Below are 25,983 nucleotides of genomic sequence, written 5' to 3'. Positions count from 1 at the left end.
AATGCTTCTTATTTAGAAATGCTGCTGCTGCTGGTGGTGAAGCTTTACTGTTACAATTTGTGCTTGGAAACTTAACTCTTCTGCTATTTCCTGACTGAAGCACAAAGGAGAAAAAAAAATCAATCTTGTAAAGGGATGTTGTGCTGCTGCTCCAGTGACCTGTGTTTATAACTGAACCACAGTGAAACACAGATCACCTTGCTGCTTTCACAGCAATTTATTTTGATTTTACCTGACCCTGAGATAATGGCTTTCATGAGTCAAATCAGGTGGTACATACAACATCCTATCAATTAGAATCTAGAATGCTATTTAGAAGGCACTCAAGGTGGAAAAAGTGTGAGAGTAGTGAATTGCAAAGTCCATCTTGGACATCTCCTTGTAGCATGCCTCCAACAATGACCAGTAGTACAGTGCCAAAGCAAGGCAAGCATGTATTGATAGTTGCTCGGCCTTTTTTCATCATCCAGTGATACCTGTTCCAGTGACTTTTCATCATAGTGGAAATGAGGGAAGGGCTTTCTTTTTTCAGGTGATAGGCTGTTAACATAGGCTCCGATGGAGCCACACAGTCCCCTTGTAATAGCAGTTTAACACTTTACTACTTGTTTGTCATTACAGCCTGTGTAACAGCCTGTGTACCACCTTGCCTATATCTGAGCGTTTTTAGCAGTTGTGTGCTTTAAAGTAAATATATTACCATAAATCTATTGCTTCGGGAGCTAGTCACAGCTCTTTAAAATGGTAGCACAGTCATCTGTTTGCTCCTGCATCTGTAACAGCTTTCAACAAAAGGATACCTATACCCATTCCAGAGAAAGTCAAGTCTCTTAGCTCAAATCTGTGTTTAATGGTGATGTGATTACTGCACTCTGTATTGGAACAGCTGAGGATGAGGTACATGTGTCTGTTGTGGAGACAGTAATCTCTGGGATATGAGCAGGATGCAGAGAGGATGTTAAACACCTTAAAATATTGTAGTAGAATTTAGTAGAGCACTTCAGTTATAACCCTTAAATTACAAGAGTTCATCCCTTGTCAGAGTAGCATGAAAAGTGCACGTGCACCTTGCACATCATTCAGTTGTGGGCAGAGCAGTCTTTCTTTGAGGTACAGAAACAAACAGTTGGCAGACAACAATATCTTCAGATGATGCAGCTGTTTTATTCTTGTTTTCACTTGTTGCAAAAAAGCAAAGACATCTGGCATACCTTTGGCACATTGTGCTGGCTGTAAAATACACGGTGAAGGTGAAAACACGGGCATGTTCAGATGATTTTGCACACATGCTTGTGGTGTTTTTTGTTTCTGGGTTATTTGGTAACAAATCAGCACCAGTCAGCAGTGCTGTCTTAATTTCTTCAGCATTGCTCTACTTACATCCCATTCAAAAACATACTGTTAATGGACAGGAGCACAAAACAAAAGCATCAGAATTACAGATAATTAAAAAATCAATTTATGTTAATTGTGTTGCTATATCATATTGATGTTGCTATATCGTGTTAATATTGCACAAATACTCACAACAAGTGTCTTTATCCCTTACATAAAAACATGTTCATTAGAAGATGCATTCATATTAGTCTTAATCACTGTTGCCCGGTTCCTAAAGGAAAGGAACAACATGTTATACTGGATGGATTTGAGCACACTTAGGAACTACAGGATGTTTGAAAAGCCAAGGTCCACACACACACTGACAAAATCTCTGGCATCATCAGCTGCAACAGAGACAGGAGAGAGCAAGAAGCCCTGTCTACATCTAGTAGAAGTGTTGGAAGTAGAAGTTGGAAGTGTTTCCCAGCAAATCTTACTTTCAAACTCAATTTGTAAATAAAGCTTGCTCAAGGTTATATTGTCATGAGAATATTATTAAGAATGAGAACAGCAGGCAAGAACCATCATATGCATATTATAACATACCATCATATCATATTATATCATATCATATCATATCATATCATATCATATCATATCATACCCCATTTTTAGGGGTAGAGGGAGCTTGTGGTTGGTTGGTTTATTTTCTTTTTTTGCCCCCATAATTTCTTGATTTCTCAGTTTAGCCATTGTGGCCATATGAAATGGCAATTTTTTTGGTTTCCACACAAAGGATTAAAAAAGTTACTGTATTCAGAATTCATCACTGAGAAACATGCCAGCAATAGAAACCTTGTTACTTCAGCAATATATTGTGAACAAGCAAATGTTATGATAAACAGAAATGGAATAATGCCAGGAAATTTGAGAAAATTCAAAGCAAAACAGATTAAATGTGTGCTTATTTCCTGATGACGGTTTGTTTGTTACTTGTACAAAAGACATGTTTGTTACATGTACAAAAGGCTCCCAAAGCTATTTAGAACTTCAAACCTTCTTTCACCACTCAGTATTTTAAGGGTGTAATTTATTGCTATAGTGTACTCTTTGGTCATATTAGACATAAGCTAAAATCTCCACACAAAGCAATGAAGCACAGCATAACCAGAATAAGAACAAAATGTTGAACTCTGTTATAGATTACTCATAATATGTACTGACCATCTTCCAATTTTTGTTTTAAGAAAGCAGACACTTAAAGTTAATCCTTGTTTTTTCAGTCAACTTCATGAGAGTTACAGGAATAAAAAATCATAGGCATTTGTGCACTTGATAAAGGTCCTATTAATGAGTTTCACATCAAAATTCCATTTGTTCTAACAATGATGGGCTTGGTTTTCATTTGTAGACATCACGGGATCTGGCATGTTTCCTTCAGTTTGAGAACGTGAATGTGTATTATGGTTATCAACACAAAGTGAAGTATAAGGCACCTACAGATCACTGCTTTGTCTTAAAGGTAATGTAACAAAAAAGTAAGTTCTGCAAATGTCACACAGTATCCTTTATATGCAAGCATGTTTAAGTTTGAATATCCAAAGATTCTGGTAAAATAGAGTAACTCCTGCAAAATCATGTATGATTTCTTCTTTGCTTCACTGTTATCAGCAACATACCTTTAGAACCTTAATTTTATTACTGATATTCCTGTGATACATGTCTACACTGCATCCCAAAGTTGTCTTTAAACAGGGTTGAGTATGCTGACTGTTCAGGTGTCTGAACACGTTTGGGCAAATGATGCCCAGGGCAGATGAATGATGGGAAGTCTGGCAGTCCCCAATTTTGATATTATGAGCATTGTGGGTTATACACTCAAAAGCATGTCTACTTTTTTTGTGGTGTAGCCATACCTGTTGAGGGGTTTGTTGAACTGAGATACAAAATTTTGCAGGAATAGGCATCTCATTTTTCATATTTTATTGCACTGCTGTTTCTGGCAGGAAGGCAAAATACATTACTCATCCACTCATGAAAATCAATGCTTGTTCTTGAGTAAGTATCTCATTGCTGCCTTTCCAGGTAATAGCACTGCAAGTAGTCTGGGAATTCTGCATTCCTCTTGGAAAAGAAACCCGTGCTTTTCACCTAGTTCTGACAACAGAAATTAAGCTTTGAGGCTGCAGTAATTTGGTCTCACTTGCTATCTGTCATATCACTATGTACAAGACAGAAGATAATCTTGTTGCTGCTTTTCTTTTCATAGGCCTGCAGTGTGAACAAAGCATTAGAAAACACAGTCACTTGCCATTCAGAAAAAAAAAGTACAGGAAACATTCACATCAGAGGTCATTTACAGTGCCACGTTTCTGGCTGTAGTTGCATATTTAAAGCACTTTTTTATTCAGTTAAAAAATCTCGGCTAGCCTAATTTGCATATGGCAGGAGTGGTTTATAGTCACAGGTTTATTTTCTGAAACAGATGCATTTAATTAACACAGATGAACAGTTTTAATACTATAATGTTCCACAAAACACTCTACCAGAAACACAGGTGAGCTTTCAGAAGTTAACAGGTAAGCATTGCTTCTGAAAAGTACAATCTCTAATGAAAAAAAAAATGGTAAAAGGGAGCTGATGTAAGAAATAAGGAGAAATTGATTTTCTGAACAGATGACTGGTCTAAGAACTATCTGACTAATTTAGTAATAGCTATTCACATTCTGTTCAGAAAAATAAAAATATGAAAAAATATGAAAAGAAAAGCATGATTTTTGAATGTATGTAGCAATGTGTTTAACTTTTCACCATAGTCAGGGAAACTTTCTGGACTTACTGCCATATTTTTTGAAAAGAGGTATGGTATTTAAACTAGCAAAAAGTCACACCTCAACTGAAATTCTTTATTTATTTTGTGTGTGATGTTAGTGCTGTACCTTCAATGTGAAATGGAAGAACAAGATCAAAAGCTGACATGGGAAAGCTTTGTGTGTAATAGGTTTATAAATGTATGAAAGCTATCACGTTTGCTCTGATGCTTCTAAAATGTGTTTGCAGTACACTAGAAGAAACGTTGTATCAATAATTATTTCTGAACAATGTACCTTAGTGATGAATAGATTATGTTACACTGCTTGGCTTTCATTTTAATTACAGTAATTTCACGAATACAAGCCGCAGCAATTAGACAAAAATTTTGGTGGAAACCCGGAAGTGCGGCTAATATTTGGGTGCGGCTAATCTATGGACAAAAATGTGATATCTGCCCTTACCTAGTATCATACCAGTCCAGTCCCGAGCCGAAACACTTTGAAATCCATGGTTTCCCGTTGTTCCGACGATGAACCAATCAGAGAACAGCTTATTGCCTGCCTGTGGATGGCGGCGTTACTGAGGGGCGGGGGTTGTTATCGGGGTGAGTTACCTCGGTGAGTTACCTCGGCAGTTCGATAAAAGTGTGTGATATTTCTCTGTACTTTTTAAAGTGTTTTCAGTCTTGTGCGGCTGTGGGGCTGGCTGGGCTTGCAGGGAGAGGGCTGAGGGAGCTGCTAGGCTCGCAGGGAGAAGGATGAAGCGGCTGCTCGCCCTGCTGGGAGAGGGGTAGAGCAGTCGCTCGCCCTGATGGGAGAGGGGTAGAGCAGCCGCTCGCCCTGCTGGGAGAGGGGTAGAGCAGTCACTTGCCCTGCTGGGAGAGGGCTGGGGGGGGCCGCTCAGCTCACAGGGGGAGGGGTAGAGCAGTCACTCGCCCTGCTGGGAGAGGGCTGGGGGGGGCCGCTCAGCTCACAGGGGGAGGGGTAGAGCAGCCGCTCGCCCTGCTGGGAGAGGGGCAGAGCAGCCGCTCGCCCTGCTGGGAGAGGGGTAGAGCGGCCGCTCGCCCTGCTGGGAGAGGGGCAGAGCAGCCGCTCGCCCTGCTGGGAGAGGGGTAGAGCAACCGCTCGCCCTGCTGGGAGAGGGGTAGAGCAGCCGCTCGCCCTGCTGGGAGAGGAGTAGAGCAGCCGCTCGCCCTGCTGGGAGAGGGGTAGAGCAGTCGCTCGCCCTGCTGGGAGAGGGGTGGAGCAGCCGCTCGCCCTGCTGGGACAGGGCTGGGGGGGGCCGCTCACCCGCGGGGCTGAGCGGGGTGTCTGTGCCAGCACGGAGATGTGGCTCCGCTCGGAGCTCAGCTGCCTGCCCGCGCGGCTGAGCGGCTGTTTAAAGGTAACGCAGATCCATTGGGAATGCTCGCAAAATGACCACACTATTGTTCCTGTCTTTTTCGGCTTGTAAATAAAGGGTGTGTCTTTTTTCACTTGGAAACAATGTTTCCGAGGTCAGCAGTAAGCCAGTAAGCCCCGGCGATCCCGCGATTGTGTTACTAAATGACAACTTTGTGAAAGTTCGCAGTGAACTAAATTGCGGCTAATATTCCGGGAGCGGCTTATCTATTAACAAAGGCAACAATGTTGGCAACACACCGGATATGCGGCTTATAGTCCGTGCGGCTTGTATTCGTGAATTTACTGTACTACAAATCATCATTTGGTCGATTCTTTACCTGCTGAGTTTCAGACTTGGCTTCTTTCAATGGCTGACTTGCAGTGGTGGAGTTGGTCAGGAAGGACAGGCAAATACTGATATCTTCATATCTTCTGTTGTTTCAAGTCTCCCACTTAGGGTGTCTTTCTGGGGGTGGTGGGGTAAAGAGTTTAATATTTATTATAATTTCTGTACATTAATTTGAATTCTATATATAAATAGAGTATTAATCCTACTTTTTAAAGCCATGCTGCTGAAGTGAGTTTTTTCATATCCTTGTCTTACCTTTGGAGGCTGGAGCTGAGGATTTAATACATCTTGAGATCTGTGGGCTGAGGGAAGGAGCAAAGTTAAATGTCAGTCTCTCTGATTGGATCCTTGGTGACACAAAAGTGTGTGAACGGTAACACTGAGCCATTTGTCATACTTAGTCACATTTTTGTCCTGTCTGGTTTGATCTGGAAGTCTCCCAGAAGAAAATATCTCTCTTGCTGGGAGACACTTGTCCTGACATGTCAAAGGAAAACAAACCATCTTTCTTGAGATATTTCTTATCTGACCGTATGTTGAGAATGAAGTCCTTAAGAAGAAATAAGAGTACAGTAATTTCATGATTACAAGCTGCATGGACTATAAGCCGCATCTCTGGGTGTTGGCAAACATTTCGTTCTTTGTCCATAAATTAGCCACACCCAATTATAAGCCGCTCTGTCGTTCGCAGCCAGGACCCACGTGCACCAAAGTTGCCAAATAGTAACAGAATTGGGGTGGCGGGGCGGGGGGTTTACTGACTCGGCTCAGGCCATGAGGGCTCAGCCTGCTTGGGGTGGCCCAGCCTGGCGCTGCTGCTCGGGGCCAGCCGCTGCCTCTGGGCTCACTCACCCTGGCCCAGCGCTGCCCCGCGGTGGCAGAGGGGCGCAGAGCCCGCCGGCACCCACGGTGGCGGTGGCAGGAGGGGAGGGAGCCCCCCGTGCTCCTGCAGCAGGCGAGGACGGGAGCCTGCTGGCACCATGGCGGCGGTGGCAGCAGGAGGGGACAGAGCCCCCCTACTCCCGCAGCGGCAGGCGGGGATGGAGCCCGCTGGCACCCATGGCGGCAGGAGGGGAAGGAGCGCCCCCACTCCCACGGCGGCAGGCCGGAGGGAGCCCCCTGCCTCCCTCCCGAGCCGCGGGGCTGGCAGCACGGAGCCCCTGCCTCCCCTGGGCTGCGGGAGAGGAGGGAAGGACGGAGCTCCCCTGCCTCCCTCCCCCTCCCGCGCTGCCAGCAGGGTTCCCAGCTCCACCTGCTGCGCAACAGACTAACCAATTTGTAACAATCGCGTAAACCCGGGTTTTGCTGGCAGGTGCTCGGCTCAGCACCTCGGTTTGCACTTCTGGGGTTGAAAACGTCAGAAAATTATTCACATACTAGCCGCCCCTGGGTGTAAGCCGCATTTCCGGTGTGGGAGCAAAATTTTAGTCAAAGTGATGCGGCTTGTAATCGTGAAATTACTGTACTCTCACAGACGGGTGCAGTGAGCAAAAAGCAATGTATTTAATGGGTAAATATTTGTTTGCATTAAACAGGAGGCCTAGTAATTTTGAAGGAATTTGGATGCCCGGTTCAATCCAAACCCGTTGGAAATTTCTCCACAGTCAAGGCTCTGCTGTGTCTTCACAGCTCTTGCATTCCCCTATGTGTGCCTTGCCACAGAGGGCAGGATAAGATTATCTGTCTTACAGGAAATGGGGGAAGGTAATTGAAAGAGTAGCAGCCACAGCCCATGTAGCTGTTCACTGAGGTGGCTGTAAAGCAAGGGAAATATTTTGGAAAAAAGGTTCGTCTGGAAGCCCTTACTGTCTCCAGCAAGCTGTAAAGCCGTTTGGAAAGTTTTTGAATAGCATGCCACTACATTTTTTAAAGAATTGTTTCTTTCTGAGGACCCCCTTAAGAACTGTTCTGTCAAAACAGTGAGCAGTCATCAGCCAAGCTGCTTGCTCTGGTGTGTCTCAAACATAACAAAAAACCTGCCCAGCTCAGAGACAAGAGATCAGTTTATTCTTTATAGTACAGAAGAAGTGCAAGGGTGTAGCAACTTCAGCAGTACCTTGCTTTTGTACTACGTTCTGCTGAATTCAGAACTATGTTTTCCCAGGTTTGAGAACTGAGTTGCAAAAATACTATATTAATTTCTCAGTGGTTAAGGTATTGACATCCTTACTTCAAGAACAAGGACATGGCCTTTGTTCATTCAAATGGTAGCAACTGGCCAGTAAGGCTGGTTTGGATTTGAATATGGCCTAATACTTGTAGGAAGTGTTCTTCCTTTTCCTCCAGTTCCCGGTTGTATGATGAGCCTTCCAAAGAAATAATATATGTCTATTATTTGTAATATGCTTTGAAGGTCTTGTCTCACATTAGCAGGGAGAAAAAGAGAAAACATTTCTTTCTGCCTCCCCCTAGTCTTGGTCATCTTTATGGTGTGTCTTATGGAGGGAAGAGCACTCAGGAAAAATTTTTAAGATGAGCAGAACATTTCTGCCATTTTTACATCTATGTTCCAGGCATTGCCAAGAATGCAAAGAGAATGTAAACACTGTAACTGATGTTAACCACAATCCAGGTGACCTGGTTTTAGCCAGAACAAGAAGATTTTTCAGGTTGGCTGACACAGCCCTGAATAACATGGATGTTGCCTCAAAGTCTTCATGACATTTCTTCAAATGTTGCTTCATATTGATCTCTCTAAATGGGATGTGGGCTTTTTCTCCAGTTTCTTCTCCTTGGCTGCAGCCAGGTATGGGGCTTGCAGAGAGTGAGCTTTTGGTCATAGTGCCTGTCCCACCTAACTTGCCAGGAGCTGGCAGCTCCCTCTGTGCTGTTTCTTTTATAATCTAGGTGTTTCATTTCAGCCTCAGTGTTCATACCTGGGTTATGTAGCTAATACTGGCTTGGGTATTAGCGTAGCAACAAATCATGCACATCATGGGCAGGTTCCTTTGATACTTAGCCTGAAACTGTGGTGGATTTTGCAGCCTGGGATATTGGAACTGCACCTAAACTGGCTCAAGTATGAGTATTCTTTTCTGTAGATCCTTGCTGTAGGATATTCCTCTTACAGCTGGAGAAGGACAACATGTTGTGAGAACTCCTTGTGTATCATTTGTTCCCATTAGTCAGCCCCACTGTATATAATATGCCTCAGGACAAAAACGGGCTCTGCTTTGTTTATTTGTTAATAATCAAGATGCTGAGGAGATAACAGGCAAAAGGGTGAGGTGCAAGAAACAATTAAACATCATTGTTTTTATTATCAAAAGAGGGAGCATTTTGCTGAGCTTATTCAGAAGTTTCCTTTCAGGATGATTCAGGAGATAACTGCAATAACAGAACAAAGCAGCTGCTTCCTCATATCAGGCAGCAGAAAGCCCAGCTGTGACCAACCAGAAAGAGCAGAGCTGGTTGGTTGGTGGCTGAGAGCTGGGTCACCTTTGGCTGTGCTTGTGTAGCAGACCAGACCAATGTGGCTGAGTCCTGAGGACAAGACTGCAGCCTGGCACAGAGGCTTGGCTTTCAGGAATCCTTAGGCTTTGGGGCAACTAAAAACTTGAAGAACTGTGTTTTATTTCCCAGTGGCTATTTGGTCTGTGTTGACTGAGCTTTAACCTTCTTAAATGCACTTATTCTATACCATTGCAAAACAAACCTGCCTTTCTCAAAGGAATTCCCACATCTCAAAACTCAGAAACAACACAAAGAACTCTCAGAATATTAAAAACAGAGCCTCTGAGTGTAAGAAACACTTTTTGGACATCTGCTGCTATAAATATGTAGATTCTTCCTATTTTGTACTCAGCCTAAGTCTAATGCTTTCATAAATTTAAAGATCCCACCCTTCTTTTTCATATCAGATAAAATGAGTCTTTTTCTAATAGAGATCTCCATATGCAGAGAAGAGGAAAGGAAAGGTCAGCCAAGTTTGAAAACGACCCTCACTCAAAGCTGCATCTCTCAAGTTTGGATTTGTCACTCTGTTCCCAGCAGAGTAGGCAGGAGAGGGTCACAGCACAGTTCTCCCTGCCACCCTGCACAGAGTGCTGGCCACTCATGGGAGAGTGATCATGAGGGAGCAAAATTCTCTCTCCTTTCCAGAAAAAACATATTCACACACTGCACACAGCAAGTAGGAATGGTTTGGTTCCTCAGAGTCACCTTTGCATTTACAAATGTGTGGTTTTATATCTAGATTTCCTGCGAATTTTCTCATTCACCATCTACTATGTTATATGGAAAATGCTTTGGAAGTAAATTAGACCTTTAATGATTTATTTCATATTCTGAAAATGAAAGCCCACAAAAGTAAGGTATTTCACCAGAAGGGAGAGGATCTGTCCATCATGCTAGCAACAGCATTTTTTGCACTGAGCAGAAATTGTGCATGTAATGTTTATTTTGTGGATTGTTTCTGTGTGTGCATGTGCACACATGCCCGTCCAGGAGCTGATTTTGTCACACCATGTTGAAAAATCTTTCAAAGCAGACAAATAGCAAGGTAATCTATATGCAAATTTGCTGGTTTAGTCAGTCTGATGTGCCTGTGACAAAGAGTGGATTTAATTATAGTTTATTGGTGCTGGTTATGCTTGAGTAATCTGGAGGTAATGGTGCATAATGCTGAATTAATCTAGGATGAAAAAAATTGGTTTCCTGGGGATAAACTGAGACAAAGGCAAATCATCCTCTATTTCTACAGCTGGGTACATTTTCCTGTGCAGTCAAAACAGTCAAGTTTTCCTGGCATCATTTGGCACCATTATTTAAAAAAAAAAAAGTTGTACTGATCTAAAGAATTTTGGAAGTAAATTTTCAAAAAGAATAGCTTATTTTCAGTAGTGGCATCATTCTAGCAGGTAATTTGGTATTTAACTGCTTGTGTCCTGATTCCCTCCTTCCTCACACCCTGTGTGCTCCATGCAGGCTGAGTCATGGACATTCAACACAAACACAGTTAAAAAGGTAGAGGGTGAGAATTAGCAGTGTTTGAGATAGAAAACACTATGAATAACAACTATGTAAAACAAATGACTTGTGCAGGAAACAAAGATAGAAAGCGGGAGAATTTTTTTTTAATGTGAAAAGTTTGGAAATTGTGTTAGTAGGAGTGCTTCAGATAAGTGTTTCAGAGTAAATTCATTGCTACATTAACTGAGAAAGCAGAAGTAGAAATACTTTTTATTGCAGAACATTTTCAGGTATGTGGGATTACAGTCATGTGCATGCAGAGTTTTGCTAGATTAACATAAATAGCGGGGAGAATAAGGACAGAGAATGGACAGGGAGCAATTGAATATGATAACTTTGGAAAATATTACTTCCTGCATGAAGCAGACCTCTTTGGTTACAATGGCTATTATATAAAAATTTTAATGGCCTAAAAATTTTGCCTCAGGTCCTTAGAGAAGCATAGGTTGAAAGAATAATTTCCTCATAATAGGGCAATTAATCTTTTATACATAGAGTTCACACATCTTCAAAAGATCATTTAAGTATGATCCTCTTCATGCAATGGGTGCATAGCATCCGAATTTGACCATGATGAATGGTAGATTGCAAATCTGAACCATTTCAATGTGACTTTATTAATTGTACTTTCAGTCATGGGAACCAGAAGAGTCTTAGCGTTTTAGAGAAGCTAGTTCAACACAGCATAGGTTCACTGGTAGTAGTTAAGGTATCCTAAAGCATTGAGCATTTTGTGAAAATTTAGCTGAAAGCCAAAGCTTGTGATCCAAACACACTCTTTATGCTTCTGGCTATTGTTTCTGCCTCAGAGACTGAGCAATGATCCATATATTTTGGGGCAAGGAATGCAATGAGATGCCTGAATAACTTCAGTTTACTTTTCATCTTCAGTGTTGGAAGAAGGCAACGCAAAAGAACATTTTATTGGGATAATCTCCAGTTTCATGCACACATGGCCTTCAGTCATTTGTTTTGGCAGACACCATAGAAACCACATCATTCAGTTCCCATTTCTTCAGGTTTTCAATGTGTTTTATCTTTTTTTTCTTAGGCAAAGAGTTCAATTTATATCTGAAAATGCTATCTGTGGACAAATATTTTTTTAAACCTCTCCAGAAAGCAAACTCTTTATATTCAAGTGCTTCTGCTTCTTTTATCTCTAGGCAGTTAGGAGACAGTGGGACAGGGTTCTGTCCCAAGACTTTACAGTACTGTTCTGGGGTAAACACAGCACATCCTTATGCAGATTGATGTTCAAGATGCTCAGATCTTAATACCTGCAAAATCAGGCTCAATGATGCGACTAATTCATCATTATTAAGAGTTTCAACATTGATAGATGAACGTTTACTGTAGTCCATATTATTTCAAAGCACTATTCAATTTTTTTTTATGTGAGAAAAATTCTGGAGAACCTTTTTTCTTGCAAATTTCTACTTTTCTTTTAAACTATGACTTCTAGAGTTGTTGCTGTTTAAGCAGTTGCCTTTCATAATTCATCTTGGTGCTGCATATTTCAGAGGCAAAGGTGCTCAAACCTTTCCAGAGAAGATGTTTTCACTTTGCTGGCAGTTGATTTTAATGATGTTTTCAGGACATGGTATGCACCCTGTAACAAAATAATTTATCTGTGTCTGTGTGTGAGGCGTGTCATACTGAGGTTAGTGGTTTTTTCCTTAAAGTACAGTATTTCTCACGTGGCTGTTATGATTGATGTTTTTGACCTCTGTTAGTCTCACAGAGAAGTTATCACAGAAACTCTGAATCTAGTAGTAAAACCAGACTTGCACAATGACTACAGCTGCTTATGTCTGTGTGCTAGACTCAACACTCTCCTGAGACACCAGAGCTGTGAAAGGAGGAAACTGGTCCACACAGAATTACAGAATCATTTAGGGATCTTCATACCAAGTCAGCATTTCCAGGCACTTCCAGCTGCCTAGGTTCTTGTTCAAATTGCTTTTTCTGAGTCACCATTTTTATGCAGTATGTAGTAGATTTTGTGTGAAGTTTTAAGTGGAAAATTGAGCTTGTAAAGGTCATCATCGAGAGCTGAGACTTCTGCCATCTGTACTGCCAGAGCAATTCCACTGTGATACAGCTCCTCCAAGTGAGCAAATGGTGGGGTGGGTGGACTGGGACAATTATTGGCTGAAACATTCTACCTTCCTACCTAAAGTAGCATGCTTCATGCATCTAAAGACCACAGGAAGCCAAATGTCTCCATCTTCCATCTGAGCCAGTTATTGACAATCTTGTATGGGTGTAAACCTTCAGGGCTAAGCTTGGTGCTGCTGCTGTTTGTTCCTGTGGTCTGGCCTTGTAGACAGCTGCTTTAGGCAGCCTAGACCAGTCCTTAGGCCTGATCCAAAGCCCTTGTGAGGTGAGGGGGATATTTCCAGTTGAGCTCAGTGGGCTGTGGATGCAGTAGTGAGTTAAGCTCCATGTGCCATTCATAAAGTTACATGTAAAAAGAGCCAGTGCTGCTGCTGCTTCTTGGAAGATGAGAGACAATACAGTTCTCAGATTAGAGAACAAAGAGATTAGACAGGTGCCTGCATGGCTCTGAGTTATCTGACCTTCCTTCTCAGAGCTGGGGGTTCAGCGGCCTGCTAGCTTGGTCTGTAATTGATAGCACATATTTGTGACTGTGCACTTAATCACAGTTGCTGATTGAAGTAATTTAATCAAGGAACTGATTGGGGCAATTTGGAATAGGTCCCACTGGTGAATATCAGTAGTTAAGATGGATTGCCTAGTGGAGACAATAGCCAGCAAAAGATAGGGTAAAGGGTAGCTAGTAAGTAACTCACATCTAATCCAGCAAGGGACCCTGTCACCTTGTTCACTGACAGTTCCCCTCGACTTCTCAGGATTGTGAGACCCTCCCCACATTCTGAAAATATTCATAGTCGGGGTAGGGAGTGAGGTGAGGAAACTTGTAGGTGATATTATTCAGATCACCAAGGAAAGGGCAGACTGAGGAATTCTGGAAGGCCATTGTGAGGCTGAGGTTCAGTGCTCAGTAGTTGTCAGATAAATAAATCAAGCATTAGGAATGATTAAGAAAGATATAGATGATAAAACAGCAAATGTTGCCTTACCATGGCACAAGTTCATGTTTTCTGTTCACCTGTGCAGTTCTGGTCCTTTCATGACAAAGGGAATATATAATAAACTTGGAAAAGTATCAAGCAGGACCAACAAGAGTGAGCAAAGGTAAGGATTACTTTGACTCAAAGAACGACTGAAGAAACTAGAAACCTGTAGACTGAAAAGGAAAGACAGCTTGCCACAAGTGTGATGTGGATCTCTAGTCTCATAGAAAGGTGTGGCTAGGGGTCAGGCATTCAGTGTATCTTCCAAAACAAGAATGTTACACAAAGCTAAGTGGCAGTCAGGCTGGGAGAAAAGAGGTAGTTCTTCCTAGAGTGTGTGACAGATTTGCAAAAGTTGTTGGTAAAAGGTGTTGTGGATGCCAGAACTCTCTTTGTGCTCAATAAAAAGCCTGGAAGAGAACTTATTTACAGAACAACCCCGTGAGTTTCAGAAAATCACCGAAAATCATTGTAGACAGAGAGCATACAGAGGAGGAAGTATCATGTATGCTTATCTTGTATGTTCTCTTCCCCTATTTCTAGCAACTCTCAGAGTCCAGATCCTCTCAGGTCCTGGGTTCAGGGACCTTTGATCTGACACAGTACAGGTGCTCTTGTGAAACTGGTATTTCCGTGGGGTGCCCCAGAGGAGAGGTCTGCAGCAGCCTCTCTTGGGCACCCCAGAAGCAGATCCCAGTGGCAGGGCTGTGTGTGTCTGTGTGTGTGTGTGTGTGCAGCACCATTACCTATCTTGCTCTGTGCCATGACCTCCTCTGCCTTGTTATGCAGTGTGGGCATTCTTCCAGATGTTTGCATGAACCATTTGTAACATTATGGAAGTCTTCTATTTTTAATTTTTTTAATAAAAACACACACTGGTGGGTGTAGTGTTTAAAAATGGTGGGGGGGAATATGTACATGCAATGGACTTCTTGCTGTGAAAAAGAAGGAGAAGCTCCCTTTTTTCCTTTTTAAAAGGTTTGGGTGCCATCTGCTGGGTTCAGTAGGACCTTACACACTGTAGCAAAATTGCTAGTTGCTGTTTGAAAAGTGCCTGAAAAACTGAATTTACCGAGGGTTACAGTGTCTTTGATTGCACCTCCTGGTTCTTTTGTCTCCATTGGTGATAATGTAACCTAGGTATATGGGATGTACTCTGTCGCACAAAAAAGTGCTTGCTTACAGTTCACTTTTAAAGGTACCATTCAGGCTGAATTTGTTACTGATTTGGTCACCTAATGGAGGAATAGTGGAAGGAAATAAGGATTTTTGAGCCGAGGTGTATAAAAACAAGATACATCCCCATACATTGGGCTGTGTGAAGGGGTGATGTGTGAGTGAGGTGGGTGAGGGTCCATGAGGTGGGCATGGTGCCTGCTCTGTGGGTAAGGCACATGGTGACAGTGAGGTGGCACCTCTGGGCTTGCAGTGTGAGCTGCCCCTTGCTCTCAACCTGAGAGTGTCCCAGAGCCAGGTAATGGAATTAGGCAGCCATGGGCACTTCAGAGGCTGAAGCAGACTCAGCGTATTCATTGTCCAGGGGAGACTCATCTGCCAGCTGTGTGCTTGCAGACAAAAGGCCGAGGCTCTGACCTGTGCGAGCAGGTGAGTGTATCACGGTTACCTGCAGCACTGCCTTGGGATGCATCTGGCACTGTGAGACCTCTTAAGGGTAATATCCCTTTATTTTTTTTCTTCCTCAGTTATCTCCATGGTATGTTCCCTATATTTTCACTCCATAATTGATGATACAGGGCTTTGGTGGCAGTAGTGGCTTGTGAAATCCCATCCTCTCATCCATCCCTTGCTACTCATTCCCTCCCTAAGACACAATGTCTCTTATTCCCTTGCTCTATGTGAGGTCATGCTGTGGACTCCTGGGTTTAAAAACATATAAACCAAAACTACAGCATGGTGAAATGGGTTATATTTAACCCAGACCAGTTCCCTTTTTTTTTTTTTTTTTTCAATCAGAATGTGGCCTCCTGAGCAGCTGGGTCAGCATAAGCAAGGGAAGCCTGGTGTCTGCAGTGCTGAGGAGGAAGCAAGGGACACGTGGCTGAGGAGCAAATGTGCTGTATGTGGCTCTGCTTTTGCACTGTTGGGTCACCCAGCTGTGGGCAGGTTTGGCCTCTGCCGCAGGACAGCCCAGCTACCAGCAGATATTTGTGAGAATGTGGCACCTACATGAGCCAGAGGCTGCCAGCACTCTGTGCTGGGAGGGACCTTGCTGAGTTCCCATGGCCAGCACTGCTCTGCTTTGGGGGCTTGATGACACCTATAAACCCAGTGTCCTTGCTAGGTGTGGGTGTGCTTTGGATTTTTAACTGCTCAGGCTGAAAAGAGAGTGAATCCTTGGAGCATATTTTGCTACTCTTTGTGCATTCACAATATTTCACTAACTGTGCACTTATAATTTTTAAGAATATAGATAGAAATGAACACATAAATAAGGGATAATGAAGCATTTTTCCTTTGGGTCCATTCTTTCCTTCGTATATCAAGAGATGGCAGTGTGTTATTCCATCTAAGCTACTAAAGACTTCTATCCTTCTCTGCTTTAGCAGGGAAACCAAATTCCTTCAGAGTCTTAGAGAGATGGTCTTTGAATTGCAAAGATTTGTCAACACATACCCAGACTACCTTGATCAGTAAAGGAAAGAGGTCCTAAATTTTGTCCAAAATGAAAAAACAAGATTTTAAAATTGTAGAGATTTCTGGTACAAACAAACGAAAAAGAATACTTCTGATGGTGCTGGATTTTGAATGATCCTCTATCTAGCACGTGTCACAGTTTTATATATAATTTTTGCGAAAACAGCAATACTAAAGCAGAATAAAAACATATAAGAAGAAAGCTAGAATTGAGCCCAAAGAAAAGCAGTCAGTTAGGAGGAAAATTCTGTTTCAGCTGAAAGTGTATACTTAAACATATTTAACATTCTCTTTGAAAACTGATTATGTTCAAAGTTCTGTCTGGGTGCCTCACATATGACAAACCACAAAATGAGAAACAGACTTCCTTCTAGTGTTTGTACATTGAGTTTTAGACCTTGACCCAGAGCAATCGTAGATTTCATTGAACTCTAGATCACTGTTACATTTCTGAAACCCTTGAATTCAAATTACAATACATTTAAATAATTTCAAGCAAAAGCTGCCAGTGGCAACTCACGTATTATTCATAATCACCATATTTTTTATATTTTCTTATACTCTGTTTTTGCTGCCTTTTTTTCCAAATCATCTTCACAACATGCTTTCACAGAGTCATTGTGTAGTACATTCAGACTTTTGTATAGTGATTTAATTTCTGTGTTTGTCTTATTTTATAAATTATTATCTTTCAGCACCCCCAGATTCAAAAGGAGTCACAATATATCAAGTACTTGTGCTGTGATGATAAAGCAACCCTTCATCAGTGGGTAACAGGAATAAGAATTGCCAAGGTAAGATAAAAAGGAAATATAATATGTTTTCTGTAAAATCAGGTCTTCCAGAGGTTACTGACTGTCTCAACTGGAAATGCTGTGACAAGAATGGACATTCATACTAATTTTACCATAGAAACAAAATCAGAAGTGCATGATGAGGATGGATTTGCTGAATGTCCCTGTACCTTAGCTGTCAGTATGTTTTTCTTATTAACACAGGAGTGACTTCAGTAGCTGTAAAACTCATGCACTCATAAAAATTACTGCACAGTTATCTGGCTCAATAATAATATACTGTGGCTGAAGTGTACAAGCTCTATTCAGTCCAGTTTTGACATTTTTTCAGACAGTCCTCCCCGAACTGTCTGCCTCACTCTGTTCAAAAAGATCCTAATTGACAGCCCATTTTTCTTTGTACAAAACATTGAGGTAGATGGATTTATACATAGCCTTGGTATTGGCTATATTTTCCCATACAGACCTACTCCTTTTATCTGTTAGTTTGGGCTTTTTCTTGACAATTCTGCTACAGAGCAGCATATAACAAAGGTGTGGGGTGAACAAGTTGTGTCTTACACTGACAGAGCTGTTTTCTCTAGAGCCTGGGATTTGTTGTCTCAAATCTCCAGTTTGAAAATGTAATACTTGGAAAAAGATACTGAGAACAGTTGATTTTAGAGCCAAGTTTCATGAAGTTTACAGATACTGAAACGAATGTAAGATGTAAGAATGATATCAGTAAGACTGTGTTTGGTCATGGGGATTCATGTTTTATTGTGCTTTCCACCTGGCCCTACACAGAAAAGGGTACACTGCTTCTAGAAAAGACACTTTTCAACAAAACTAGGTAGGAAAGAAACAGGGTCAGAAAAGTTTTCCAAGAGCAAAATTAATGCTTGGCCTATGTCAAGCTTATGTCAAACTCATGTTATTGTTTTGATACTTTTGCAGTATGGCAAGATACTCTATGACAATTACAAATGTGCAGTGAAGAAAGCTGGCTTGTCCTCTCGGTGGGCGAATCAAAAAGTGGTGGAACCAGCTGCCCCTGCCCCTGCCCCTGCCCCTGCAGGATCCTCATCAGCAGGTACTGACACTGTCACAGCAGTTGAAGTCACATTTATTGCCCCCTTCTATTATCATCCTTGTTGCATAGTCTTTGTTCAGAAAACTATCCCATGGATTCAGCAGGATGTTTTTTTGTAGATAGGCCAGTGTTGCAGCAAAGCTTTCACTTTACAGTTATAACTTTGAGAATATAAAGACTGAAGATCACTGAAGATCAGTTTAAATCTTCATAACTTAGTAAGGCATTTTTCTGTTGGCATCTAAAGCCTTTATCCTCCATCTACATTTTGCAGGCTGATGGTCCATGTCTTGAAACTTTGTATTTGCCCATCTATATGCTGGCTGTGTTTGAGTTTTTGTTCCAATTAGTAAAAGACCTTTCACTCATTTGCATGGTAACAATACGGGTGTAAGTACACAAGAGTAAGAAAGGTTTGTGTTATTTTCTAACCTTACTTTTCCTGTCACTTCATCATACTGCTATTACTGATCTAATCATGATACCAGTACAATAGTGCATGATACTAGCTGTAACTTGCATGACTATTTTTAGTTTACATGCTTAAGATATACTTTATTAGGAAAGGCATGCTGGCCAAGCACTTACTGTCCTAAGGTGGGTGAAGTCGAAATCACTGGTAGCAGTTAATATTCTGACTTCTTGTGTAGAATATTCAAGTACCTTTCTAGGGCTTCAGTTCACCTTTTTTGAGTACATGGGAGATACAGAGTGTCTTCCTGCTATTCCTTGGAGTCAAATCATGTTAATAAATACATGTCTGGCATGGGTAGACCAGTAACAGACTGTTTGGAGATCAGGGAGGTTTCTGATGGGGGAAGGTCTTCTTAAGGGCTTGTTTTACTTCTCATTATCCTGGTCTGATTTTGTTAGCAATAAATTCACTTTATATCTCTAAGTTGTGCCTATTTTGCCCTTGATGGTATTTGGTGAGTGATCTCTCCTGGTTCTTACCTGAACCCATGAATTGTTTTTTGTCTCATCTGTCCAGCTGCAGAGAGGAGTAAGTGAGCAGTTTTTGTGGGCATCAGCCCTTGACAGGAGGAGGTTTACTTGAGTGAGGGTGGGTTTTGACAGTCGTGGAACATTTGTGTTCAGGTGCTGACAGCAGTAGAAAGGTGGTTGGCCAGGGGGGCTCCATGCTGGTGCTGCCATCTGTCCTGGATATGGGCAGGACTGAGGCCTTACAAAGGCTGTGACTGTTTATCTGTGTGACTTCAGCTCCTGACTAGAATCCAGGAACACTGCATATGTTCAATAGAATATACTGCTAATTTTAACTAATGGATTACATGAAATGGTTAAGTAGCCTGGAAAGGTTTTAGTCATGTATATTGTCTCTATGGAAATATCTCTGAAGGATTATTAGTGTTGTAATTGAGACAAGTCTCTGTGATTCTGGGGTTCTTACAATTGTTGTTGCTGCCCTATATAAAACCTGAGGCCTGACAGCTACTAGAACTGCCTGTGAGCAGTTGCTGGTTTGTGTTTTGGAAATGTAACAAAGCATATTCACTTCTGTTTGCAGATGGCTCCATAGCCATTTGTATAGGCTGACTTCAGTATAGGCTAAAATCTGCTCTTAGAAAACTACAGTCCTGTGTGAACTAGGCAGGGGCTGTACTCTGTTAAATCCTGTGGCAGCCAAGGAAGGCAAGTGACACTTTGGTTCTCACTTATCGTGTAGCCATTGTTCCCTGGACACACACTGCTGTAACCAGCATTGGTATGTTCACATATGCCCCAACCTGTGTAGTCTGGGGCTCTGAAGTGTCCCAGGTGCATCTCAGTCAAAATCTATTGTTTCACTCTCTGCCTTACTGTGTGCCTTTGTACACTAAAAAAATCAGTGCATGTAGTGGTCCTGCACAATAAAATGATGTCTGAAAGATGGAAGATGTCACTTTATGCAGATGTTCCTTATCACTACAAGGATAAATATTTTGCATTTGGGTATCTATATTTTGCATTATTTTGACTCTTTTTTTTTTTCTTAAAACAAATGCTAATTTGTCGCAGTAACAAGCAGATGGGACTCAGTTTCTTCATGCAGGAAAAGCCCCTTCTTTATTCACACAACTCATTTTTGCACAGTTTTACAGACCTTATGTTTAACTCCAATTGGCTGGTAGTTTTCTAGTTACTCAATTCATTGGTTAGTAAATGGCATTCTGCCTGTCTGTCAAATCTCCTATTTTTGGATTGTTTACGTATCTTCTTCACTGATTCTCATGGGATAGATTTATTGTTTATGCAGGTACAAACTTATATTTCTTACTAGAACAGGTTGTTGTGTTAACTGCCTTCATTCTTACAATTTTTCCTTGTGGGAACTTACAAGCTACTGCTAAGTTAGCTAGAGTAGCAGGGCCTAAACCATATTTTATAAGGCCTTTCTTTTATAATATCTCTACCTGTCTGCAACACTAATTCACTATAAAATTTTGAAGAAATTAACTTATAAAGAACATACATACATACTACAACATTTAAATTTAAAATAAATCTTGAGAGTAGAATGCATGGGCTTACATACTATATTGTCTGGGAGTCCATTAGCTGGCTGACAGGAGATGATGTATCAAGTGTTGCTTTCAAGTCTTGCATAGTTTATGAAATCCATTTACAGAAGAAGAAACAGATTACTGTGTCCCAGGCTTCTGTTACATTTTTTTTTGCCAAGTAGAACACAATACCTAGATAGAGTGGATCTCTCTCTGCTCTCCTTCATTTAGTTAAATCTCAGTATGACTGAGGGCAGCAACACCTTTGAGCAGTGTGAAATCCAAACCCCTGCTCTGCTATGAAGAGCAGACAAAGGAAGATCAGACAGTGATGTGCTCCACTTTAGGGAGCATAACCCCTCTGGGCCACAGAATCCAGGGATTTACATCTCTTTCCACTGAGGAAGGAGAGTCACAAGATTGGTTTTATCTCTTTGTTGTCTTCCATGTTAGTCCTTCAACAAACACAAGATGGTAGTTTGAATGATCCAAATGGTACTTTGGATTAAATATGCTGAACAACATGCAGGCACCTAAGGACATTAGACCCCTTTCTGTCATCCCTTGAAGCTCAAATAGCCTTAGTGAATTAGGCACACTGCAGAGTTTGTCTTACTTCTCTGTCAGTCATGGGATTGGCAGGTATGGCTGTAAAAACACTTTATTCTATTTCTTATCATATTCCTGAAGCCTCTTTGCTGATCAGGAAGTACACATTAAGCTTAAAGCCATTGTTGTGCTTAGTCTACACTGCAGACAGGTAAGACTTCACTAAAATGGGAGAAGTACATGAATGGAACTTCACTGGATCTCAGAACTGTAAATTATAGTAGAGCTAAGGCAGTCATTAAGGTTTGCAAATGTAGGTCTCTAGGCACCAAACACTGTCAACTACTTTGACACATACAGCTTTCAAAATTGCTACACTGAACTGGAGAGTATTTAATCCTTATCAGACTACACAGGGGTAGGGGATTTTTTATAATTATATTCTAAATTTGTTGTTCAGTCTCACATTCACTTACTCGATTTGACAGTACTGGGTTATTTATGCATATTCCTTGCACAAGCAGAAATGGTGGACAGATGTTTTGCAGAGCTTTAACTCAGTCAGCTTCCAGATCTGCACTAATCTGAGAACACAGTGAAGTTCCCAAATCTTTGTGATTGCAAATGGGGCAGATATTTCGGAGTTGGGGAGATTTTTTTCTCATTTACTAAAGAAAGTGGATCAGGCTCCCAATCCCATGACTGATTGATATGAAACTATGGTCCTTTTAGTCTTTAGCCTAAATTTAGAAAAAAAAAAAAAAAAACCAATAAAAACTGGGAATGTAGTAATACTACAGCATACTGTAAACTTCAAAATGCTGTTATGAAACACAGGTATTTTAATGTAAGGTACTTATGGATTTTAATTTAAGGCACTTGAAGAAGAAAACATGTTTTATTGAGTTATGTATAAAAACCTGTAACAAGTATTTCCTTATGCAAGTTGTAAGGAAGTTTTTACAGTGTCTTTCTTAGTTGGGTATTCCCTGATCTGGTTAATACTACAAAAACATAACTCTCTTCCCTCTGGCTCCTCTCCTTGTCACAGGTACTGTTCAGTCAAATGGACAGATTCCCCAAAGTGTTCGTCGTTTCAGTGCAGAATTTCCAGACACTCAGAAGAAAGTGGATACATCTGAGGCACAGGTGAGCAGTTACTATAGTTAAGTGTCATCTGTGAATGAGTTCTCCAGGTTTGTTGTCCTTCACCTGCTGTCGTCCCCCTCAAAGTGCCAATGAGAAGGATTTGGCTCCTGGGAAAGGTGGCTGCCCCTCCTCATGCTTTGCACACTGCAAACACTGTGTGTGCTGTGCAGAACCAGGAGTCTCTGATGGGAGGTGAAAGCACAGCCACCCCCTGCTTTTGTTCTTCAGAACAAGCAGCCATGAGTTCATGTAGCAGGAATAGGAATGTGCCTGCTGGAATAGTCTCAAAGTATGCTGCCAGAACCTGGGTGCCATGTTCTGTCTCTGCCAAAAAAAAAGGTCTTGCCTTAGAAACACAAGGGATATAGTAGTGTTTTCAGTAGGGAATAGTGCAGCTGAAGTGTGTGTAAGAAAGGAGAAACTGCGAAGAACTAAGGGAAAACATTACATGTTTTCCTTAAGTTCTAAATGCATTTCCTAGTTAAGCTCCAAACAACAAGAGAACATCACACAGAAAAAAGTGTGCATTTGTTTGCAGTTCATTATTCAATCTCTCCAACATGCATGAAGTGCACAGGACAAATGAAATTAAATTCCTAGGATTTTTCTGTCACCAGCATTACGTGTACTACACTTCTTGTTTCTATCTTTGAGTTCCTCCAGTTTCTCTGTTCTGAACCCCACTTCCTCTGGACCGGATCACATTCTGAGAACTCAGCCAGTGGTTCCCTCCTCCTGTGTCTGATTTACTTCCATGTTTGTAGGCAAGGAGTAAGGAAGAGGAGGCATACATTTTATAATTAGCTCATGCCAGAATTAATGCTGCTGACTGCAGAGCACTTTTCTCTAGAAGCAGCAAACAAACAGGAGGATCTAGAGACCTCTGTGCAGCCACTGGGCTTTGTTCTCATTGCAATTATGGACATGGTGGGATATCTCCTGTGACTGGAATGTTGTCATGAAGGGCCACAGGCTGTTTAGGAGAGACAGATCAGGAAGGTGCAGTGGTGGAGTTGCCCTCGATGTGAGACAACACTTGGAGTGTACCGAGCTCTGCCTTGGTGAGGATAAAAGGCCAGACTAGTAAGGGTGACACCATTGTGGGTGTTTGCTGCAGGCCGCCTGATCAGAGGGAGTGGATGCGGCTTCTGCAGGCAGCTGGGAGCAGCCCCACAGCCACAGGCCCTGGTTCTTGGTGGGGCTTTAACTACCCTGACAGCTTCTGGAGAAGCAAAACAGCAAAGCACAAGCAGTGCAGGAGGTTCTGATGACAATTTCTTGTCCCAGGAGGTGGAGGATCCCACAAGGAATGCTGGGCTGCCCAACCTTACACAAACAAACAGGGAAGGCCTTGTTGGACCTGGGATGGTTGGGGCAGCCTTGGCTGCAGTGACCATGAGATTGCAGAGCTCAGTATTGAAGAAACAGGTAGCAGGACTGAGAGCAAGATTTCAAATAAGAACCAACTTTAGCATCTTTAGGGATCTTGGAAGAATTCCATGGGAGAAGACCTGAAAGGAAGAGGGGTCCAAGAGAGGTGGTCAGTATTCAAAAATCATTTTAAAAGCACTCATCTTATGTGGACAGCATTCAAAGAAGCACTGTGAAAACTGTCAACAGGGAGGTTTCCACTGTCAAACCTCTGCAGGCAGCTCCAGAAAGAAAACAAAATACTATTTTCATGTTTCAGGCAAAATGTATTCTATCTAATTTCCCTATCTACTACACTCATGTATTTTCACTTCTTTTTATGTTCTTAGATAGTGGCATTAGTTTACACATTTACTGACTGTGTCTGTCCTTTTATTTTTCTGCTTATTAAAGGCTGAAACAAATAATGGCAGTGCACCTTGCCTGGCACAGCCATTGCTGAGGCCACAGAAAGTCCAGAGTAAGAGGACCTCACTGCTGCCTCCTCCTCCACCTGAAAGGCGTTCATCTATTATTTCTGCTTCACCAGTTCTACCCTCCAAAGTGAAACGAGACAGCGGCATTTTCCTAACAGATCCAGAGAGCTTTCCAGAACCACCACCTACACTGAAGATTGATTTTCCTCCACCACCACCACCATCTGATTTCTGTGAACCACCTCCTGATTTTGTGCCTCCACCACCACCAGTGTCCAGCAGCAGTAATGGAGATGTGCCATTACCCCCTCCACCTCCACCTGTCTCCAGTAAGCTGCCACCACCACTTCCAGTGAAGAAACCTGTACCACTTCCTCCAAAAAGGCTGGAAAATACAGGACAAGATAGAGAGCCACAGTCAGCAGGGCCACCTCTGATTGCAGGGGGAGGCAAGCAAGCAGATTTTATGTCTGACCTAATGAAAGCTCTTGAGAAGAAAAGGGGTAACTGCTCCTGAACTCTGGGAGTGGGTAGACTTTAAGACATAGCTGGTTTTGTGAGACAGCACAGAAGGTCATGCTGGATCAGGCTTCTCCATGAGGAATTCTTCTTCAGAGTTCCTCTTGGGGGGTCTCCAGAAGATGGGGCACCCTTTGTCCCCCACTCTGTCCCTGTAACCTGCCCCTTTCCCCCTGCACCTCACCATCCTCTGCTCTTAGCTCCCATTCCAGCACCAGGCCAAGGTAAGAATTAGTCAGGGATGGTGGAGCAGCACTCTGGAGCCAGCCATTTCAGAAAGTGACATGCATCTACTCTGGCTGCCTTTTCAGTAGAATTGAAGTTAAAGGAAAAATACGGTGTCCTCATGCAAATTTTGAGAAGTAGGAAAGGAAGATCCCTTTTCATAGAATTGCCCTTAAAACTTCTTAATCAGAAAACTATGGGGGATTTTCTTCCAATACAAAGATGCTTTTATTTTTTTTTTAAATAGTCTGTTTTAAAAATTAAAACCTCAGCTAGATTATTATGAGATGCAAGTTAGGTCTGGGACCATTTCCAGACAGTGTCACCCCAAATGTCGTGCTCTCCTGTTTCTATATGCAACTCAGTCATACCTGTCAGCATTCACAGCTGCTGCTTTGAAACCTCATTTATTTGGTTACCTTAGACCAAGACCAAAATTGTATTTTGAAATCATGTATGCTTCCAGGGGTTTTTTTTTCTGTTGGTTAACATTTGTCTTCAGACTGTACCTAGCAATAATCTGTCTTGTGAAAGACTTCGTAATTACCTTGTACCCGATAGAAATGTCTCCTCCTACATTTCTTTTTTCATTTGTTCTCCCCATTTAATTCTCCACTGTTCGTTTAGGAAGCATTCATTGTTAGCTCTTAAATACAAATAGCTTCTATTTTATATCTGTACAAAGTGTCACAGTTAATGAACAGCCATTTTACTGGCAATTGGAACTTCAAGTAT

The 25,983-nt window shown here is 41.9% G+C and overlaps 2 protein-coding genes across 3 annotated transcripts in view; one reads left to right on the top strand and one right to left on the bottom strand.

Annotated features, from left to right (window-relative positions):
- The window catches only part of LOC116994303 (amyloid beta precursor protein binding family B member 1 interacting protein), a 64,364-nt gene extending 39,105 nt beyond the window's left edge, over positions 1 to 25,259 (top strand). The window contains exons 10-14 of the mRNA XM_033055894.1: positions 2,732 to 2,842; positions 17,285 to 17,383; positions 18,320 to 18,455; positions 22,560 to 22,657; positions 24,482 to 25,259. Coding sequence (XP_032911785.1) covers positions 2,732 to 2,842; positions 17,285 to 17,383; positions 18,320 to 18,455; positions 22,560 to 22,657; positions 24,482 to 25,021 — 984 coding nt within the window. The 3' untranslated portion in view covers positions 25,022 to 25,259. The remainder of the gene's footprint in view (positions 1 to 2,731; positions 2,843 to 17,284; positions 17,384 to 18,319; positions 18,456 to 22,559; positions 22,658 to 24,481) is intronic.
- LOC116994308 (protein adenylyltransferase SelO-like) overlaps positions 22,683 to 25,983 on the bottom strand; it is a 30,966-nt gene continuing 27,665 nt past the window's right edge. Inside the window, exon 20 of one of the 2 annotated variants that reach the window (XR_004417453.2) lies at positions 22,683 to 24,168. The gene's annotated coding sequence lies outside the window, so the exon portion shown is untranslated. The remainder of the gene's footprint in view (positions 24,169 to 25,983) is intronic. The other variant, XR_004417455.2, reaches the window with a different exon arrangement.

This window comes from Catharus ustulatus, chromosome 1, assembly GCF_009819885.2.
Source record: "Catharus ustulatus isolate bCatUst1 chromosome 1, bCatUst1.pri.v2, whole genome shotgun sequence".
NCBI classification, from domain to species: domain Eukaryota; kingdom Metazoa; phylum Chordata; class Aves; order Passeriformes; family Turdidae; genus Catharus; species Catharus ustulatus.
This window is presented reverse-complemented; position numbering and strand designations above follow the sequence as displayed.